This window comes from Salmo salar, chromosome ssa12 (genome assembly GCF_905237065.1).
Source record: "Salmo salar chromosome ssa12, Ssal_v3.1, whole genome shotgun sequence".
Lineage (NCBI taxonomy): Eukaryota > Metazoa > Chordata > Actinopteri > Salmoniformes > Salmonidae > Salmo > Salmo salar.
The window spans coordinates 11,731,633-11,751,648 of record NC_059453.1 but is presented as its reverse complement, the minus strand read 5'-3'; the positions used below and the strand labels follow the sequence as shown (position 1 = coordinate 11,751,648).

At 44.3% G+C, this 20,016-nt stretch overlaps 1 protein-coding gene across 5 annotated transcripts; it reads right to left on the bottom strand.

Moving 5' to 3' along the window:
- Positions 1 to 2,115: 2,115 nt before the first annotated feature.
- Positions 2,116 to 19,410, bottom strand: LOC106564178 (uncharacterized). Of its 5 annotated transcripts, none has more exons than XM_045690694.1 (15): positions 18,632 to 19,409; positions 18,362 to 18,448; positions 18,164 to 18,223; positions 17,823 to 18,006; positions 16,993 to 17,623; positions 9,653 to 10,173; positions 8,734 to 9,531; positions 7,514 to 8,667; positions 7,250 to 7,402; positions 6,152 to 6,234; positions 5,799 to 5,948; positions 5,585 to 5,701; positions 5,124 to 5,211; positions 4,161 to 4,312; positions 2,116 to 4,049 (listed from the first exon to the last, which is right to left on the bottom strand). In XM_045690694.1, the coding sequence occupies exons 2-15, from the start codon at positions 18,407 to 18,409 to the stop codon at positions 3,839 to 3,841; spliced, it is 4,350 nt and encodes a 1,449-aa protein (XP_045546650.1). In that variant the 5' UTR covers positions 18,410 to 18,448; positions 18,632 to 19,409; the 3' UTR covers positions 2,116 to 3,838. The 5 variants fall into 5 exon arrangements, 4 of the variants coding, with proteins under 4 accessions (XP_045546650.1, XP_013985689.2, XP_045546648.1 ...); XM_014130214.2 differs by having other exon boundaries at positions 7,514 to 8,494; positions 8,717 to 9,531; positions 18,632 to 19,408; XM_045690692.1 differs by having other exon boundaries at positions 7,514 to 9,531; positions 18,632 to 19,408.
- Positions 19,411 to 20,016: the final 606 nt, after the last annotated feature.

Here is a 20,016-nt window from a genome sequence, read left to right as displayed (position 1 = left end):
AATTCCGTAAACTGAGTGTGAAGAGGTGAAAAAAATATTGTTGTCTATCAACAATGACAAGCCACCGGGGTCTGACAACTTGGATGGAAAATGACTGAGGATAATAGCGGACGATGTTGCCAAACCTATTTGTCATATCTTCAATTTAAGCCTACTAGAAAGTGTGTGCCCTCAGGCCTGGAGGGAAGCAAAAGTCAATCCGCCACCTAAACATTTACTTTTCTTATTTACAATAAGTGACTCCAAAATAACAAAATACATTATTCACCATTCAGTTTCTGTTGGGAAAAACACAACCAAAACAAACTGCAAATGTGTCCAACAAGTTCGTAGTCACAAGATTGATGTGGTCATCATTGCATGCTAGAATTATGAGGCCAACGACTAAACTTTTGACTACTTTAATAAACTATAAGTGAATTTGGCCAAATATTTATGACTTCTTCAAATAGGCAGATTAGATACATAAACTGCTTTCATTTCTTAAATGGTATAACATATGTATGTAAATCCCCCCCCCCAAAAAAAAATGAAACATTTGATCTCAAATCCAAAATTCCAGAAAATAGAGCCACATTTAAGAAAAGGTATGGGATTTAATCCAATCGCAATTTGTTCACAATGAACATTTAAAAGGTAATGTCCCATTAAAGCATTGTGTGAGGTGAAAAACACTAAATATATTTAATTAAAAATACCTGAAGTGAGGAGTTGCCATTACCATGTAGTATTGTTGCTTTACACTTGGATATTTAGAGAGGGGACATATTACCGTGGCCCTGGTGGATTTTTAATATATATATATATATTTAATGGCAGTATATAATACACATCGAGGTGAGGGTGATGGAAATGCATTTGGCGATTGATCTGCTTCTGCTCAATGGGTGGCACTGTGTGCTCTTTTCGAAGGATGGGTTCCGGTCTCTCCGGGGCTATGGGATCCAGGGGGTCGGGGGTGGTCTGCCAGGCATTGGGATGACAACCCAACTCGGGATGAGGAGGGCTTTTAGCGGGTGGAATAGTGGGGACCAATTGGAGGTTTACTGAGTAGCAATGCAAATATCATGGTACAGCTATATAGACACAAAATCATGTTACTTTTTAATGGTATGTTTAAAAACATGTATTTTGATAGAATTGAAAATTGTGTCTCATTATGGTAAGTGGTGAAATAAGTATAGCCAGTTATAATTGTAATGGCCTAGCAGATAATAAGAAAAGACAATCAGTATTTACCTGGCTAAAAGAGAAGGAATATAATATCTATTGTTTACAGGAAACTCATTCATCAATTTTGAATTAAGTTTTGTAGAAAAGGGACGGGGGGCGAAATATATTTCTCCCATGGGCAAAGAAATTCAAAAGGGGTGATAACATTAATTAACAGTAATTTTGATCCAAATGTGCAAATTGTCCAAACAGATCATCAAGGTAGATGGATTATTTTAAATATGTTATTGGACAATAAACAGATATGGCTTATTAACCGATATGTTCCAAATAATGATGATCCAAGCTTCTTTGAAAAAATTTATAAGAATTGATCAACTTTACAAGCAACACTGGACTCTATTATTATGGTGGGAGATTTTGATGAATCACAAATGCCATGGATATATTGGAATTAGTGGATATATGGAGGCTTAAATACCCTGACCTAGTGAGAAATACATGGCGGAGGCTTAATCAAGCTTGTCAACATGATTACTTTCTTCGTTCATTCTCGCTGGCAAAAAAAAAGTAAAAAAAACAAAAGTTTAAAAAGTGTTGATAGGAGACAGAATGCGGTCGGATCATCACATAATTGGCATAAATATTACTCTTACAGAATTTCCACGTAGGCGAGGATATAGGAAATGTAATCAAAGCCTACTGGATGATAACTTGTTTATAACTAAGACAGAAGAATTTATAACAGATTTTTTCCAACATAAGATAGGTACAGCAGATCCCATTATTGTATGGGACACTTAAATGTGCCTATAGAGGCCATGCAATTCACTACTCATCTATAAAACAAAAGCAATTTAGATCAAGAGTCCATATTAACAAAGGAAATTGAAGGACTAACAGTACAGTTAGATAGCAATAAAAACTGTACCACAGCAACCAGACAGTTGAACCACGTCATTTATCTGTAGGTACATATGGAACACAGACTCAGGAACCAGACAGTTGAACCACGTAATTTATCTGTAGGTACATATGGAACACAGACTCAGGAACCAGACAGTTGAACCACGTAATTTATCTGTAGGTACATATGGAACACAGACTCAGGAACCAGACAGTTGAACCACGTAATTTATCTGTAGGCACATATGGAACACAGACTCAGGAACCAGACAGTTGAACCATGTCATTTGGATGTAGGTACATATGGAACACAGACTCAGGAACCAGACAGTTGAACCACGTCATTTATCTGTAGGTACATATGGAACAGACTCATGAACCAGACAGTTGAACCATGTCATTTGGATGTAGGTACATATGGAACACAGACTCAGGAACCAGAGTTGAACCACGTCATTTATATGTAGGTACATATGGAACAGACTCATGAACCAGACAGTTGAACCACGTCATTTATCTGTAGGTACATATGGAACACAGACTCAGGAACCAGACAGTTGAACCACGTAATTTATCTGTAGGTACATATGGAACACAGACTCAGGAACCAGACAGTTGAACCACGTAATTTATCTGTAGGTACATATGGAACACAGACTCAGGAACCAGACAGTTGAACCATGTCATTTATATGTAGGCACATATGGAACACAGACTCAGGAACCAGACAGTTGAACCACGTCATTTATATGTAGGCACATATGGAACACAGACTCAGGAACCAGACAGTTGAACCACGTCATTTATATGTAGGCACATATGGAACACAGACTCAGGAACCAGACAGTTGAACCATGTCATTTGGATGTGGTAGAAAGTGATTCAGTAGAATCAGAATCCAAATGTGATTCAACACCAGAGAGATCACGGTTGCAGGTGTTTACTACAAAGCAAGAGCAATGTGTTATCCAGCTAACTTGCCTAAATATTCTGAAATAACTTGTTTTATAGAAATATATAAAGTGCATGGCATAATAAAACAACCAAAAACACATATCTAAGTTTATCTTTCTTAATGAACCAGAAAATCAATAGTTATTTCTGGTTGCTTATCAAAGTTAGAGCGCTAACTCATTGATCCTGCTATGTAGTATACCCTTCTGGGCTGCATTCAGCAGGACACGTTGGATAACCTCAGATAGAAATGTGTTATGTAGAACAAACATGCCTCTCTGGCATGTATAACAGTAGTTCAGAGTGGTCTATAGTGGGTCAGTCGTGGTTCAGTGGTTTACAGTGGTCTGTAGTAGTTCAGAGTGGTCTATGGTAGTTCAGAATGGTCTATAGTGGGTCAGTTGTGGTTCAGTGGTTTACAGTGGTCTGTAGTAGTTCAGAGTGGTCTATAGCGGTCTATAGTGGTCTGTAGTAGTTCAGAGTGGTCTATAGTGGGTCAGTTGTGGTTCAGAGTGGTCTACAGTGGTCTGTAGTAGTTCAGTGGTCTATGGTAGTTCAGAATGGTCTATAGCGGTCTATAGTGGTCTGTAGTAGTTCAGAGTGGTCCATAGTGGTCTGTAGTTGTTCAGAGTGGTCTGTAGTAGATCAGAGTGGTCTATAGTAGATCAGAGTGGTCTATAGTAGATCAGAGTGGTCTGTAGTAGATCAGAGTGGTCTGTAGTAGATCAGAGTGGTCTATAGTAGATCAGAGTGGTCTATAGTAGATCAGAGTGGTCTATAGTAGATCAGAGTGGTCTATAGTAGATCAGAGTGGTCTGTAGCGGTGTAAGCAGACATCTCCATTGAGGTGTGCCGTCAGGACAGTTCCCTGCGCCCCCCAACGGGCGAGCTGACACCCAAGCTCTGGGAACCAGACCCCCTCCTGGGCCTGACGCCTCCCAAGCTGCCACACACACACTGAGCCGGACTGGAAAACCCCAACCACACTGGAGCCATGGACATCAACCTCCACCAGCCTAGGGAGAGAACACACACACACAGAATACACACACAACAACAAACGAGAGAGAGGTTAACACACAATTCCCTCTTCCTGCCAACTCTCCCCTTCCTCCTCCCCTTCTCACCTCCCGGTGCAGGCTTTGGGGAGGCCTAGTCTGGTTGCCAGGGCGACGGTGCCAGTCAGAGGGTTGGTGGCGACCAGCGAGAACAGAGCCCCTCCCTCTTCCTCCTCCACAGCACACAGGGACGGGTGTTGCAACAGGACAAACAGCACCCCCTGTAGGACGAATGGGGACATGACAAATCCAAATTCATTCAAAGTGTATTTCTCCAGGTCTCAACACACTTCAGGGAATAAATAAATCAAAAATAAAAACAAGAAACAACCAATAAATGAGGACAACATCATGACTATACATACCATCACTATATCTACAAAGGTACCGCCGCACATTGACTCGGTACCGGTTCCCCCTGTTTTTAGCCTCGTTATTGTTATGTAAATGTGCTCTTTTACTTTTTGATTGATTTTATCTTTTTTTAACTTTTTATTTAGTAAATATTTTATTAACAATTTCTTGAACAGCATTATTGGTTAAGGGCTGGTAAGTAAGCATTTCACGGTAAGGTCTACACAACTTGTGTTCGGCGTATGTCACAAATAAAATTTGAGTTACACATTGACTGTCTCAATTCTCTGTACTCTCACAATACACTTGTTCACTTCCCTTCATGTATTTAGAAGGAAAGTAGTGGACACTCCCTCTAACCCATGGATGGGTTATGGACAGTAATGATTTGAAATGTGTGTGGGAGAGAGTGCACATAGACAAAGGGCAGAGAATTGGGTGGTTTGGGACGCAGACACTGGGAGGTTTCGTAGGACGGAGTGGGACATGACAACATCACTATTCAGTCAAGGTGGGTGGAGGTTGTTGGTTAGACATGGGGAATAACATGGTGAGAATACACACACAACGATCAGAAATTCTCCCATGTCCTATAGGTTCTCTCACACATTATAGTAGGAACAAACACACTCTTTCTGGTACAGATACTACACACACACACACAAAATGCACACTCACGCAGAGGGAGTATCCTCGGAGGCAGGTCGTATCCGTGAAACCATCTCCCAGAGTGATGCGACGCAGCAGCTGCCCCGTCGTCACGTTCCTGACACACACACACACACACACACACGCAGTTAACGGAGAAGATTCTCATTCAACTGTAAACAGGTTTGAGAAGGCATTTAGCAGATGCTCTTATCCAGAGAGAGACTTACAGTCAGTGCATTCCACTAAGATAGGTGAGAAAAGCACATATTACAGTCATTGGAAGTAAAAGCGTTCTTCGATAAAGCAGCTGTCTACAAAACCAGTGCAAGTGTCTTTGAAAACCTTTCAATCAGAGCATCCTGGTCCCGGGGACCTAAAGGGGTGTTTTTTCCCTAGAACTACACCACTTATTAAAATAACCTCAAGGGTGCCCCCGTTTAGGTCCCCAGCACCAGGAAGCACTGAATTAGCTACGTTTTCTTGCTCACCACAGAACAACATGTCCGCCGTGGGTTGAGCCAATCAGAGCGTCAGTCTGTCCCTCCACCGCCGCCACGGTCCGCACGTGCTCAGTAGGACAGACCAAAGACAGGCAGCCCTGCAGCCTGAGAGAGGTCGGAGAGACAGAAACACAGACATAGAGTACACACACACAGCATTAACCATGCCAGACGAGAGAAGACCCTGGTCCCCCGTGGTTACCTGCCATCCTGTGTCAGTGTGTAGACCTGCAGCGGGGTTGTGGCTACAGAGTAGGAGGAGCTAACCAGCCTTCGGTTGGACATGCCCACCACCATCTGGACCTCCCCCTCACACAGCACTGCCTGGGACAGACTGGAGCAGCACAGTACCCTACACACACAGAGATACATGTGCACAGACACACACACAAATATTAATAGAAACATTTACAGACGCATGAACACAGAGACAAGCAAAGAAGAGGGAGAGAGAGGAGAAGGAAGAACAGGGAAGAAAAAGAGGGATGGGGAGTGGTAGCAATGTGTGTGTGTGTGTGTGTGTGTGTGTGTGTGTGTGGGTGGGGGGGGTAGTACCTGACCTCTCTGATTTCCAGCTGGCCCAGAGTCACACACAGAAGTCCAGGAGCGTCCGGCACAGGAAACACTGACATCACTGACTTAAACACACACACAATGTACACAATGGAAAGTTTATTAGGTACACCCATTTAGTATCGGTTGGACCCCCCATTGCACCCAGAACAGTCTGAATTATTTGGGGTATTCTACAAGGTGTGGGAAACATTCCACAGGGATGTTGGTCCATGCTGACGTGATGTCATCACGCAGTTGCTGCTGATTGGACGGCGGTACATTCATGCCACCAACAGCCCGTTACATCTCATCCCACAGATGCTCTATAGGGTTGAGGTCTGGGGACTGACCAGGCCACTCAAGTAAACTGAACTCGCTGTCATGTTCCAGGCGATGTTTTTCCACTCCTCTTGACCAGTGTTGGTGACGGCGTGCCCACTGGAGCAGCTTATTCTTGTTTTTAGCTGATAGGAGTGGAACCCAGTGTGGTCGTCTGCTGCAATAGCCAATCAATGACAAGGATCCACGAGTTGTGTGTTCTGAGATGCCGTTCTGCGCTGTTATTTGTCTGTTTCTGGCCCGCCTGTTAGCTTGCACGATTCTTGTCACTCTCCTACTCTTTCAAGGGTTTTTCTTTATTTGTACTATTTTCTACATTGTAGAATAATACTAAAGACATCAAAACTATGAAATAACACATGGAATCATGTAGTAAGCAAAAAATGGGTAAACAAATCAAAAGAGAGAATGCTAAGAGTGTGCAAAGCTGTCATCAAGGCAAAGGGTTGATACTTTGAAGAATCTCAAATATATTTGTTTTTATATTGATTTGTTTAACACTTTTTTGGTTACTAGATGATTCCATATGTGTTATGTTGTAGTTTTGATGTCTTCACTATTATTCTGCAATGTAGACAATAGTAAAAATAAAGAAAAACTCTTGAATGAGTAGGAGTCCAAACCTTTGACTGGTACACACACACACACACACACAGTATTTAACACAGTTGTTACACACTCAAACACAGAAACACCCATAAACAATATAAAACTCACAGTTGCTGCACACACACATTAAGACACACAACACAAAGTTACTTCTATGAAGGTCCAGGTGTGCAGTCGTCTCCAGTGTGGGGGGTTGGTCTGACCCCAAACACACACCTCCCACTCTCCTGCCACCGCTACACATACACCTACTGACAGCCACGACACACAGCACACATCCACCAGGCTGCCTCCTGCAGGGGCCTCACACACACACACACACCAGATTATTATTACACACACAGACATTCTCTGAAGTGAGTTGTGACATGGATGTTGAAATACACAACAATGGCTTGACATTACAGTACTGACCTTCAGTGTGTGAGAGAGCATTAAGACACCCTCTGTCATCCCATCCCTCTTCTCTTCCTTCTTCCTCCACGCTCTCTCCTCCTCTCCTTCTCCTCTCTCCTCTGTGGCCTGTCTGGTTGAGTGGAGAGAGGGAGCTGGCTGGCGAAGAAGAAGCTGGGTAGGGGGCAATGGGGGGGGTGTATTTGGGTTTGGAGGGAGAGATTGAGGCAGTAGTAGAGGAGTGGGAGGGAGCAAAAGTTTGGTCAGGGAATCAACCATGCTGGGGTGGCAGGGAGCGAGGGAGGGAGGGGAGGAGGAGAGAGGGATGGCTGGAGAGGGGCAGGGAGAGAGGGAGGGAGGAGAGAGGGCTTGGGTGGAGGGACTAGAGGGGAAGGGGAGGGTCAGAGTGGGGGGGCAGGGAGAGCAGGAGAGGGGGAGGGTCAGAGAGGGTGGGCAGGGAGGGCAGGAGGGGATGTGAGTCACCGCCTCTAAAGAAGGTAATGGGGAGCTGTCAGGGAGGGAGAGGGGTATGTTGGGGTTAGGGGTCAAGGGGTTAGGGGTCATCCCTAAGGAAGGTAAGGGGGGACTGGAGGAGAGGGGAAGGGAGAGGGTGTGTCCGCGAGGGGTGTGGCTGGTTAGGGAGGGGCTAAGGAGGAGCAGGGAGGGGCTGGGGGGGACAGCACACTCTGCATCTGTCTCCGTCCGGAGGGAAGGGCACTCAGTAGTGCACATGGAAGGACATTTGGTAAGGCACTCGACAGAGAACTTCGTAGGACACGTAGAAAGGCACTTAGTCTTTGTGTGGAAGGATGGACACTCGGGAGGGCACTCTGTCTCTATTTCAGTTTGAAGGGAAGGGCACTCAGCAGTGAGTCGGCCTGTCTGCTGGTCTACTGAAGGAAAGTCTATAGACTGGCCAACTAAAACGGTAAGCTGATGGCCTATAAGCTGGTCTACAGGATGGTCTGTAGACTGATGGCCTATAGGCTGGTCTACAAGGTGGTCTGTAGACTGATGGCCAGTAGGCTGGTCTACAAGGTGGTCTGTAGACTGATGGCCTATAGGCTGGTCTACAAGGTGGTCTGTAGACTGATGGCCAGTAGGCTGGTCTACAAGGTGGTCTGTAGACTGATGGCCAGTAGGCTGGTCTACAAGGTGGTCTGTAGACTGATGGCCTATAGGCTGGTCTACAGGATGGTCTGTAGACTGATGGCCTATAGGCTGGTCTGTAGACTGATGGCCAGTAGGCTGGTCTACAAGGTGGTCTGTAGACTGATGGCCAGTAGGCTGGTCTACAAGGTGGTCTGTAGACTGATGGCCAGTAGGCTGGTCTACAAGGTGGTCTGTAGACTGATGGCCAGTAGGCTGGTCTACAAGGTGGTCTGTAGACTGATGGCCAGTAGGCTGGTCTACAAGGTGGTCTGTAGACTGATGGCCAGTAGGCTGGTCTACAAGGTGGTCTGTAGACTGATGGCCAGTAGGCTGGTCTACAAGGTGGTCTGTAGACTGATGGCCAGTAGGCTGGTCTACAAGGTGGTCTGTAGACTGATGGCCAGTAGGCTGGTCTACAAGGTGATCTGTAAACTGGCAAACTGAATGGTACTTTGAATGGAGGTCTGTAGAATGGTTTAGTGCGTCTATAGACTGCTGGCCTATAGTGTGGTCTATAAGATGCTGGCCTATAGATCTGTCTATAGACTGTTCTACCGGAGTGACACAGTCTGTGACAGGAGGGGTGAGGCTGAGAGGGAGGGGCTTAGGCGTAGGCGCTTTAGACATCAGACCGCCTGTGTCGCCGTGGAGACCGTGGACCGAGCCTCTGCTGCAGCGACGACGCATGTTGTAAGGTGAGAAGGGTTCCGGTTCTGGGACGGCAGACGAGGCGCGAAGCTTCTGGAGCTTTAGCTGTCCGAACTGGTCGTCGGGGAGATGGAAATCCTGGAGGTCAAAGGTTGAGATGAAGCGGCCCAGACTCCCAGGGTGCACTGCTGGTCCTCCAGGGGAGAGGGAGGAGGGCAGGAGGAGACACCACACACTCTCTACACACACACACACACACACACACACAGAACACGAGTGAAAGGATGAAAATGTTAGTTAATAATTGAAGTCACAGTGAAACATATCAGCCTTCAGATACACCACACGGCTCAGTCCCACCTTTGCTCTGCTTTGGTGTGTGAATGAGGGGAGAGACACAGCTCCTTCTGAAGATGGGATAAAGCTGTTCCTCCACACCTCCAGAGAGAGGCCAGCGCTCTGGACATCCACCCCCAGGGAGAGGCTGTGAGGCTGGGCTAATAGCGGCCGGGGTCTGGGTGTTGTCTGGGCCTGGTGCTGGAGGATCCGAGTCCAAACTTAGAGAGCGGCCCAGTCTCGGCCTCCTTCCTCTCCTCCTCCGGCCTCTGATCGGCCGAACACTGCAGGCTCTGGAAGGTAAACGCTCACTCTGATTGGTCCCTGACTCAGAGGTAAGCATCTGATTGGCTGATGGCTCCTCGACCGGTGTGCGATTGGTCGGTGAGTTTGAGGTCAGTTGACTTGAGCACTGGCGGTGATTGGAGGGTTGTGCTAGTGAGTCGGAGTGTGAAGTTGAGAGTGAGTGTGTGTTAGACATCCGGCCCCTGCTCCTTCTGTGGCGCCCCCTGTTGAGTTGGTTCAGAATGACAGCCTGCAGGTCTCTGAAAGTAGCATTAACAAAACATGTTACATTAGATTTGTGAACCACAGACAAGAGGGAGTAGGCTCACATTCAAATTACTGATACGGCGTTCAGTTGGTGGTGGTGGAAACCGCTAAATTATGGAATTTCATGTGGACGAATGGTTATTAGTCTCTCCTTCCAGTTCTCTGCTGCCAATGACTGGAACGAACTACAAAAATCTCTGAAACTGGAAACACTTATCTCCCTCACTAGCTTTAAGCACCAGCTGTCAGAGCAGCTCACAGATCACTGCACCTGTACATAGCCCATCTATAATTTAGCCCAAACTACTACCTCTTCCCCTACTGTATTTATTTTATTTATTATTTTGCTCCTTTGCACCATATTATTTATATTTTAACTTTCTTCAAATTATAATTCTACTATTCCAGTGTTTTACTTGCTATACTTTATTTACTCTGCCACCATGGCCTTTTTTTGCCTTTACCTCCCTTATCTCACATCATTTGCTCACATTGTATATAGTCTTATTTTTGTCTACTGTATCACTGATGGTATGTTGTTTTACTCCATGTGTAACTCTGTGTTTTTGTATGTTGTCGAACTGCTTTGCTTTATCTTGGCCAGGTCGCAATTGTAAATGAGAACTTGTTCTCAACTTGCCTACCTGGTTAAATAAAGGTGAAATAAAAATAAAATAGAGTTCCAGACACTTAAAGAATCTTTACCAAGGCACATTTGAAGCTGTTCTGGTGGCTCGTGGTGTCCACAAAGCTTTACGTTGGCGTTTCCTTTGTTTTACCTATAATACAGTGCATTCATCAAGTATTCAGACATCTTGACTTTTTCCACACTTTTTGTTACGTTACAGCTAGAGTTGAAACGGTATGAACATTTCATATCACGATTATAGTGACCAAAATGATCACGGTTATCAGTATTGTCAGTGTTATCTGTATTGTCAGTATTATCGCGGTTATCAGTATTGTCAGTGTTATCTGTATTGTCAGTATTATCGCGGTTATCAGTATTGTCAGCGTTATCTGTATTATTTGTATTGTCAGTATTATTGCGGTTATCAGTACTATCAGGGTATTGTTAAGATGTGCTGGAAATGTTCAAAAATTACTGATACACTGAAATCATTTCAAGGTTTATATTGAAAACCAACAAACAAACACAATTAGCAGCACTATGCACTTTTTAAAATAATATCATTAACATTAAAGATGGCGCCATGTACTAAGTTTCCTTAAGGTTATGTTCATTAAAACCTGCACTAAGTAAGCAAATCAAATGTCCATATAAAAGCAACACAAGTAAAGCAATGTGCATGTAAGAACAATACAAACATATGTAAACACATCCAATGTGCAGGTGGTAACATTAAAATAACACAATATGTAAACAAATCAAATGAACAGCACTGATTGTATGTCCGTTCTCTCCTTCATAAAGAAGCAAGGTGCTGCTGGCCTAACATCCTGTATGTATGTATGTATGTATGTATGTATGTATGTATGTATGTATCTTTGTTCACTTGAAACTGAAATGTAAAATGTCAACATATTTGCCTTGTCCGGTTTAACCTGTTGGGGCTAGGGGGCAGTATTTGCACGGCCAGATAAAAAACGTACCCGATTTAAACTGGTTACTACTCTTGCCCAGAAACAAGAATATGCATATAATTAGTAGATTTGGATAGAAAACACTCTAAAAAGATTCTAAAACTGTTTGAATGGTGTCTGAGTATAACAGAACTCATATGGCAGGCCAAAACCTGAGAATATTCCATACAGGAAGTGCCCTGTCTGACAATTTGTTCTCCTTCTGTGGCATCTCTATCGAAAATACAGCATCTCTGCTGTAACGTGACATTTTCTAAGGCTTCCATAGGCTCTCAGAAGGCGGCAGAAAGTGTAAGGGGGTGTCTGCAGTCTCTGGGCGAAGTACAGCAGCTCTGTTTGTGAGTGGTCAGGCTGGGAACAGTGACACTGGAGATGCGCGTTCATGAGAATTCTCAATTTTTTTCTTTCAGCCTTTGAATGAATACAACGTCGCCCGGTTGGAACATTATCGCTATTTTACGAGAAAACTCGCATAAAAATTGATTTTAAACAGCGTTTGACATGCTTCGAAGTACAGTAATGGAATATTTGGAATTTTTTTGTCACAAAATGCGCTCGCGCGTCACCCTTCGGATACTGACCTGAACGCACAAACAAAACGGAGGTATTTGAATATAACTATGGATTATTTGGAACCAAAACAACATTTGTTGTTGAATGTTGAAGTACAAGTCCTGGGAGTGCATTCTGACAAAGAACAGCAAAGGTAATCCATTTTTTCTTATAGTAAATCTAAGTTTGGTGAGGGCCAAACTTGGTGGGTGTCAAATTAGCTAGCCGTGATGGCCGGGCTATGTACTCAGAATATTGCAAAATGTGCTTTCGCCGAAAAGCTATTTTAAAATCTGACACCGCGATTGCATAAAGGAGTTCTGTATCTAGTGAACGTTATTCATGAGTAATTTAGTAAATTCACCGGAAGTTTCGGTGGGTATGCTAGTTCTGAACATCACATGCTAATGTAAAAAGCTGTTTTTTGATATAAATATGAACTTGATTGAACAAAACATGCATGTATTGTATAACATAATGTCCTAGGAGTGTCATCTGATGAACATCATCAAAGGTTAGTGCTGCATTTAGCTATGGTTTTGGTGACATATATGCTTGCTTTGAAAATGGCTGTGTGATTATTTTTGGCAGTGTACTCTCCTGACATAATCTAATGTTTTGCTTTCTCTGTAAAAGCCTTTTTGAAAATCGGACAATGTGGTTAGATTAACGAGAGTCTTGTCTTTAAAATGGTGTAAAATAGTAATATGTTTGAGAAATTGAAGCTATAGCATTTGAGGTATTTGTATTTCGCGCCACGCGATTCCACTGGCTGTTGACTAGGTGGGACTCAAACGTCCCACCTTGCCCAGGGAGGTTAAATGGTGATCTGCGAGGGGAGACAATGTGCCCGCTGGCACTGAACACTCTCTCTGATGGCACGCTGGTTGCTGGGATGCACAAAAGCTTCTGCTGCCTTGAGGTAATCCTTCTCAGCAACCCAGCCAAGCCTTTCCCCTCCGATGCCGCTGTGGGGGTGTTGGAGGTGCTGCTGGTGCTTTGTGGTTCTTCCCTGACTTGTGCAGCTGCCAGCTTCAAGGCCTCCTGGACACAGCTGTCAGTGTCAACTTTTGCAGCCTCAGGCTCATCTATAAAGCTCCTTTTGAAGCAGGGGTCAATGAAACAAGTCATGTGCATGACTCTCTTTGCATCTGTTGTTAAGGTCTTCTCTCATTACTCTTTTCATCTCCTTAGTCAGGGATGGCTCCGTATCCGTTTCCACCAGAACATCACGGGTGATGTGGTCCAGGACATATTCTCAAAACTCTCTGATGTTGTGAGCCAAGTGATCTTCTGGGAAGAACTGTTTCCAGGCAGTTTGATTCCTGTAGCCAGTCTGGGGTGAGGTAATGGATAGTGAAGCTGATGTAGGGTTGTCCACCCCTGCTTTCACTGGTCCAGAGGTCAGTAGTTGCAGCAAACCATGTGCCTTGAGCCAAACTTTTTCACAACATCAGCTTTAACCTGGTTGTACAGGTTTGGGATGTCAGTCTTGGAAAATAATGTTGGTGATGGCATTTTGTAGTGAGGCACAGCAACCTTCATTAGCCTCAGAAATCCAGGCCTCTCAACAATATGAAATGGCATCATGTCCTTTGCAATGTAATATGAAAGGGCTGCAGTGAGGTCTTGAGCATGTTTTGACGTGGGTGCATAAGCAGCCTGCCTTTTAAATGCTTGCTGGAGTGTGTGTCACAACTGTAGATGAGGGACCAGTAGCATCACTGGGTTGCTACATTTTCACTGGGTTGATACATTTGCAAAGGGAATAGCAAATGTATTATTATTGGTGTTGTTAGACTGTGAGTTAATAATTATAATCTATCTTCTGTGTTGCATTTGAGTATATGCAATGACCCCATGCACAACTGACATAAATAGAAATTAGTCTTAAGAAGACAGTGATAGTAATTGCAATGAGTCCAACAACTGACATAAATACAGGAGTCTTGTATAGGAGTCTATAGTGTTTCTCCTGTTGCAACACTTTAACAACCAAGTCAACGACTGACGGATTTTAAATCAACAAAATATGTTGGTTGGGTAACTAAACTACATAACGTGTATTCATGTGCAATGGGTGAATAGAGTCTGCAGACACACGACCCATACAGCAGCAGAACAACGTGTAGTGTTTTTACAACAGTAGGTAACACTGAAAACTTCAGTTTACATTATTGACAAGCTATTAGGAAGTTAGACAGACAAACCATCACATTTCCCCCAATCCCAAAGTCCCCACATCACGCATTGAGCTAAAAGTTAACTTACCTTGCATTCGCTATAAAGTAGTGGGTGGTGGTCACGAAGATGACTCGAGAAATTTGAAGTGTTGCCCCCTTTCGCAGCAATTATTTTGTTGCATGTTCTGCAGAGAGGGTGACCATCTTCGATTAAGTTTCCCTCAGCACTCTTGTAAAACCCAAAATACAACCACAGTTCAGATTTGGTCCTCTTAGAAGGCTGAAAAATCTCCAGAGCGCCGTCACTGCCTTCCTCCATGTTTTCACACCAAACCAAACCCACGTTGCATGCTGCGCCTGCATCAGACTGTTGCCAACTTTGGTTGATGCTGGACGGTATTTACCACAAGTTTTGCAAACCGCGGTAATCAAACACGGTTTTAATGGTAATATAAATTTGAAACGATAATACTAACCGTCGAGAATTTTACCGTGGTTAATCGTGAAACCGGTAACCATTTCATCCATAGTTACAGCCTTACTCTAAAATTGATTCAATAATTTCCCCCCCACCCTCATCAATCTACTCACAATATCCAATAAAGACAAAGCAAAAACTGGTTTAGACATTTTTCTACATTTCTATAAAACATTTAAAAAACAAATAATAATAATAATAATAATAATAATAATAATATCACATTTACATAAGTATCCTTTACTCAGTACTTTGTTGAAGCACCTGTGGCAGCGATTACAGCCTCACGTCTTCATGGCACATCTGTATTTGGGGAGTTTCTTCCATTCTTCTCTGCAGATCCTCTCAAGCTCTGTCAGGTTGGATGGGGACCATCGCTGCACAGCTATTTTCAGGTCTCTCCAGGGATGTTCGATCGGGTTCAAGTCCGGGCTCTGGCTGGGCCACTCAAGGACATTCAGAGACTTGTCCCGAAGCCACTCCTGTGTTGTCTTGGCTGTGTGGTTAGGGTCATTGTCCTGTTGGAAGGTGAAGCTTCAACCCAGGCTGAGGTCCTGAGCGCTCTGGAGCAGGTTTTCATCAAGGATCTCTGTATTTTGCACCGTTCATCTTTCCCTCCATCCTGACTAGTCTTCCAGTTCCTGCAGCTAAAAACCATCCCTTCAACATGATGCTGCCACCACCATGCTTCAGCATAGGGATGATGCCAGGTTTCCTCCAGACGTGATGCTTGGCATTCAGGCCAAATAGTTGAGACTTGGTTTCATAAGACCAGAAAATCTTGTTTCTCATGGTCAGAGTCCTTTAGGTGCCTTTTGGCAAACTCCTAGCAGGCTGTCGTGCCTTTTACTGAGAAGTGGCTTCCGTCTGCCACTCTACTATAAAGGCCTGATTGGTGGAGTGATGCAGAGATGGTTGTCCTTCTGGAAGGTTCTCCCATCTCCACAGAGGAACTCTGGAGTGTTGTCAAAGCTTGGTCACCACCCTGACCAAGGCCCTTCTCCCCCGATTGCTCAGTTTGGCCAGGCGGCCAGCTATAGAAAGAGTCTTGGTGGTTCCAAACTTTTTCCATTTAAGAATGATGGAGGACACTGTTCTTGGGGACCATCAATGCTGCAGAAATGTTTTGGTATCCTTCCCTGGATCTGTGCCTCAACACAATCCTGTCACAGAGCTGCATGGGCAATTACTTCGACCTCATGTCTTGGTTTTAGCACTTCTGGACCCCACAAGAATAGTTATTTATTTTAATCTTATATTATCTATCCTGATGCCTAGTCACTTTACCCTGCCTTCATGTACATACAGTATCTACCTCGTACCTCTGCACAGTGATCTGGTACTGGTACTCCCTGTATATAGCTGCACAGTGATCTGGTACTCCCTGTATATAGCTGCACAGTGATCTGGTACTCCCTGTATATAGCTGCACAGTGATCTGGTACTCCCTGTATATAGCTGCACAGTGATCTGGTACTGGTACTCCCTGTATATAGCTGCACAGTGATCTGGAGTACCACAGTGATCTGGTACTGGTAGTCCCTGTATATAGCTGCACAGTGATCTGGTACTGGTACTCCCTGTATATAGCTTAATTCTTCTGTATTTTATTCCTTGTGTTACTATTTGTATTTTTCTTATCTTATTATTTTTAACTGTGCATCATTGGGAAGGGCTTTCAAACTTGTATTTGATTATTGCTCTAAAAGGAGCTAAAACAGCCAATTTCATCATGAAATGGTTTGTGATACAAATGTAAAAAGCATATCAAACATCCTTCCTCCCAATTAAATGTATGTGTGAGAATCGCCAGAACAAGCAGAGATACCAAAAATATATTCGTCCCACCCTGGCGTGGAGTCACCCAAGCAACCTGTGGATCTTAGACAAAGGCATGTGTCGCCATCTTGTGGTTCTGAAGTAGTACTCCAAAATAGAATAGAGTACAATACAATCAAGTATAACAACAACAGATATTAAAGGTGACCACTAACCTGTGGCTCTGTGACGAGGCCATGCGTCTTGTGGTTCTGATGTAGTATTCTACAGGGAACGGCAGACCTTCCACCAGAGTGCACGAGTCCAGGACCCCCCCAGTGTTACACAACCCAACAGCCCCTAACACAGAGGCTCCCACAGCTCCTGAATCACCTCCCTCTTCTCTCTCACTCTCTCCATCTCTCCTCAGGTTCACCCCTTCCTTCTCTATCTCCTTCTGTCCATATGTCCTCTGTTCTTCTCTCTCCTCTCCATCTCTCTGTTTCATTGCCTCTTTATCTGGAGTTTCCCTCTCATTCTCCTCCCTCTCTAGCTCTTTCTTCTCACCCTCCTTCTCTTCCCCCATCTTTCTCTTCTCTCCGTCCTCTTCTTTCTCTGTCCGTGCGTCCAGTTCCAGCCCGTCCTCGCTGGTCTCCGTGTCGTACCTCCCCCCTGCCCCCTCGCCCCTCCCCTCCCAGCGCAGCCGGCTTCTCCGTGACCTCAGCCGGAGGGAGTGGCTTCGTCTGTGAGGGTTAAGGTCAGGTGTCTGAGGGCAAGAGTTATCGACGGGGAGGAGGAAGCGGATGGACGGACTCCTCTGCCTGGGGTTCTCCGATTCCACCGGACACGATGCCGCCACAGTCGAGTCTGCACACATACACTACAACGTCATTTCCAATTCACATTACAAACTGGATATAACCTGAACACACACACACTACGACATAATTGACAATACATATTACAACCTGAACACACACACACTACAACCGTAATAATATAATAGCGGTAATATGCTAACGTCACAAAACTTACAGCACTTAGTTTCTAATACAGGCAGACTGACCTCCAGCGGGGCCTAGTGGTAAGGCTGAACCTGGGGCTGTCCTAGCAGGGCTACCAAGGGAGAGGGGGGGTAGAGCTGGGTTGGGAAAGGTGTTGGCTGGGACTGGGTCTGTCTGGTCCTGGAGGTTCTGCTCAGAGATCCGGCTCCTCACATGCTTCCGCACGGCATCTGAACGCTCAGCTCGCTGTGTGTGTATAGGGGGATAATGTGGTCAAACACGTGCAGTACCACACAACACTGATATCAGTCATGATTGTGGTGTTTACTACACAAACTACTAACCCACCAGTGCATACACCCCACACACACCTGCTACCGCCTTTACACACCATCTCTCTCACCTGTAATCTCTGAACTGTCCTGGAGTACTCCCTCTGTAGCAGGGCCAGTTTCCGCCTCAACTGGGGAGGGAGGGACACACACACACACACACACACACACACACTTATCATGCTACTTGAGAAGGAAGGTAGGCCTAGCTACATGACATTTTAATACCACTTACACAGGGCCCTACTATATGTAAACAATACACCTACCTCCTCCTTGTCATCGCAATGGAGCACGCTCTCCAAATTATCCTCCATTCTTGTCACGCGATCCTAATGGTCACCTTTGACAGTTAGCTAAAACACAAGAGGTTTTTTTAAAAAAAACTATAGATTTAGCAAGTGAACAAGAATCATAGCTAGCGTTAGCTGACAAACTAGCTAGTTAGCTAACTAGTGTTAGCTGACAAACTACTGTAACGTTAACTACCTCACATTTTCAGAATAGTAGCTAGTAGCTAACTATTTCATAAAACGTACCATTCAAAGCCTTTTGTTTCTTTATTTATCGGCGTCAATATGCTAGCTAGTCACGTTTTTTTGGGGGGGGGGACAGGAAAAATTCCAATCCAGTCGCTGTTTCTTCTGGTTCAATCAATGAACAAAGCAGACCAGACCCAGCTGCTATCGCATTGGTGTCTATGGGAGCGCCACCCTTTTAAGCAGACCGTAAATTGATACCTTTTTTTAAACGGTCTGAGTGAACTCCATTTATTTATCCACCATTTTTGTCCAAACTCTCCCGCGACTTCACCGTCCAGACAAGACCAATGGATAACCGAAAATGCAACAGCCGGTTGACTGACTGCTTCCAGAAGGGAGGGTGGAGTATATCTTCTTCTTTGGTATCATGGCGTTCACACATTTTGTTTGTGCATACCGCCACCTACTGTGCGATAGTGTGTGTTCAATCACGTTACATTTGTGATACAAACAGAGGGAGAAAAAAGTTGGCCACCAACCAACCAGACACCTGTATAGCACAGAGGAGGCTGGTGGGAGGAGCTATAGGAGGACGGGCTCATTGTAATGGCTGGAATGGAATAAATGGGACGTTATCAAACATATAGAAACCACAGCTTGTTTGAATACTACACAATGAGTACATACTATTAGTTAATTTTAGGATACTGTAAACGAACGATACTAGTACTTCGCCTGTCTACTGGAAGTTGATGCTGTTGCTATGCAACTTCTTGCTAGCATAACAAATAACTAGCTGACATTTTACGATTTTGGGTGTGTTTGTAAATTCAATCTGGAGTGCCAGAGTGCGCTCTGGGCCTTTTCGTAAATCAGGAGTACGGTGAGTTCTGACCTCACAATGGCAGTCAAGCACCCAAGCTAACTGGCTAGCTATTTCCAGACACAAATGAGAGAACACCTCACTCTGGCCATTTTACTCTCCCTAGCAGAGCTGGTTAGGCTGTTTTCATGTTATCCTGAGCGTTGGTGAATGTAACTGTGCTGCTGGCAACAATTTAATTACGCTTTTTTTTTGCCTACTTTTACTAACACCGGCCATATATTCAATTATTCAATATATTCAAGGTGTTGAGCGGCACACTCAAACGAGAGTGCTCTGAAATCGGAGTAGATAGCCAGAATTTTGTATTCGATGGTAGCCAACTAACTTTAGGGAACTAGCTAACATACCGGTACGTACTGATGTAATGCTATGCGGTTCGTAAGGATAGTGTAGCTAAGAAATTGTCAGCCAACATAACGTGTAACTTATTTGACAAGTCATTACTTTATTACATTCATCAACATTTTGCATTTACTTTTACGTCATTTAGCAGATGCTCTTATCCAGAGCGACTTACAAATTGGATTTTCTTAACATTTGTCATAATTGGTTAAAG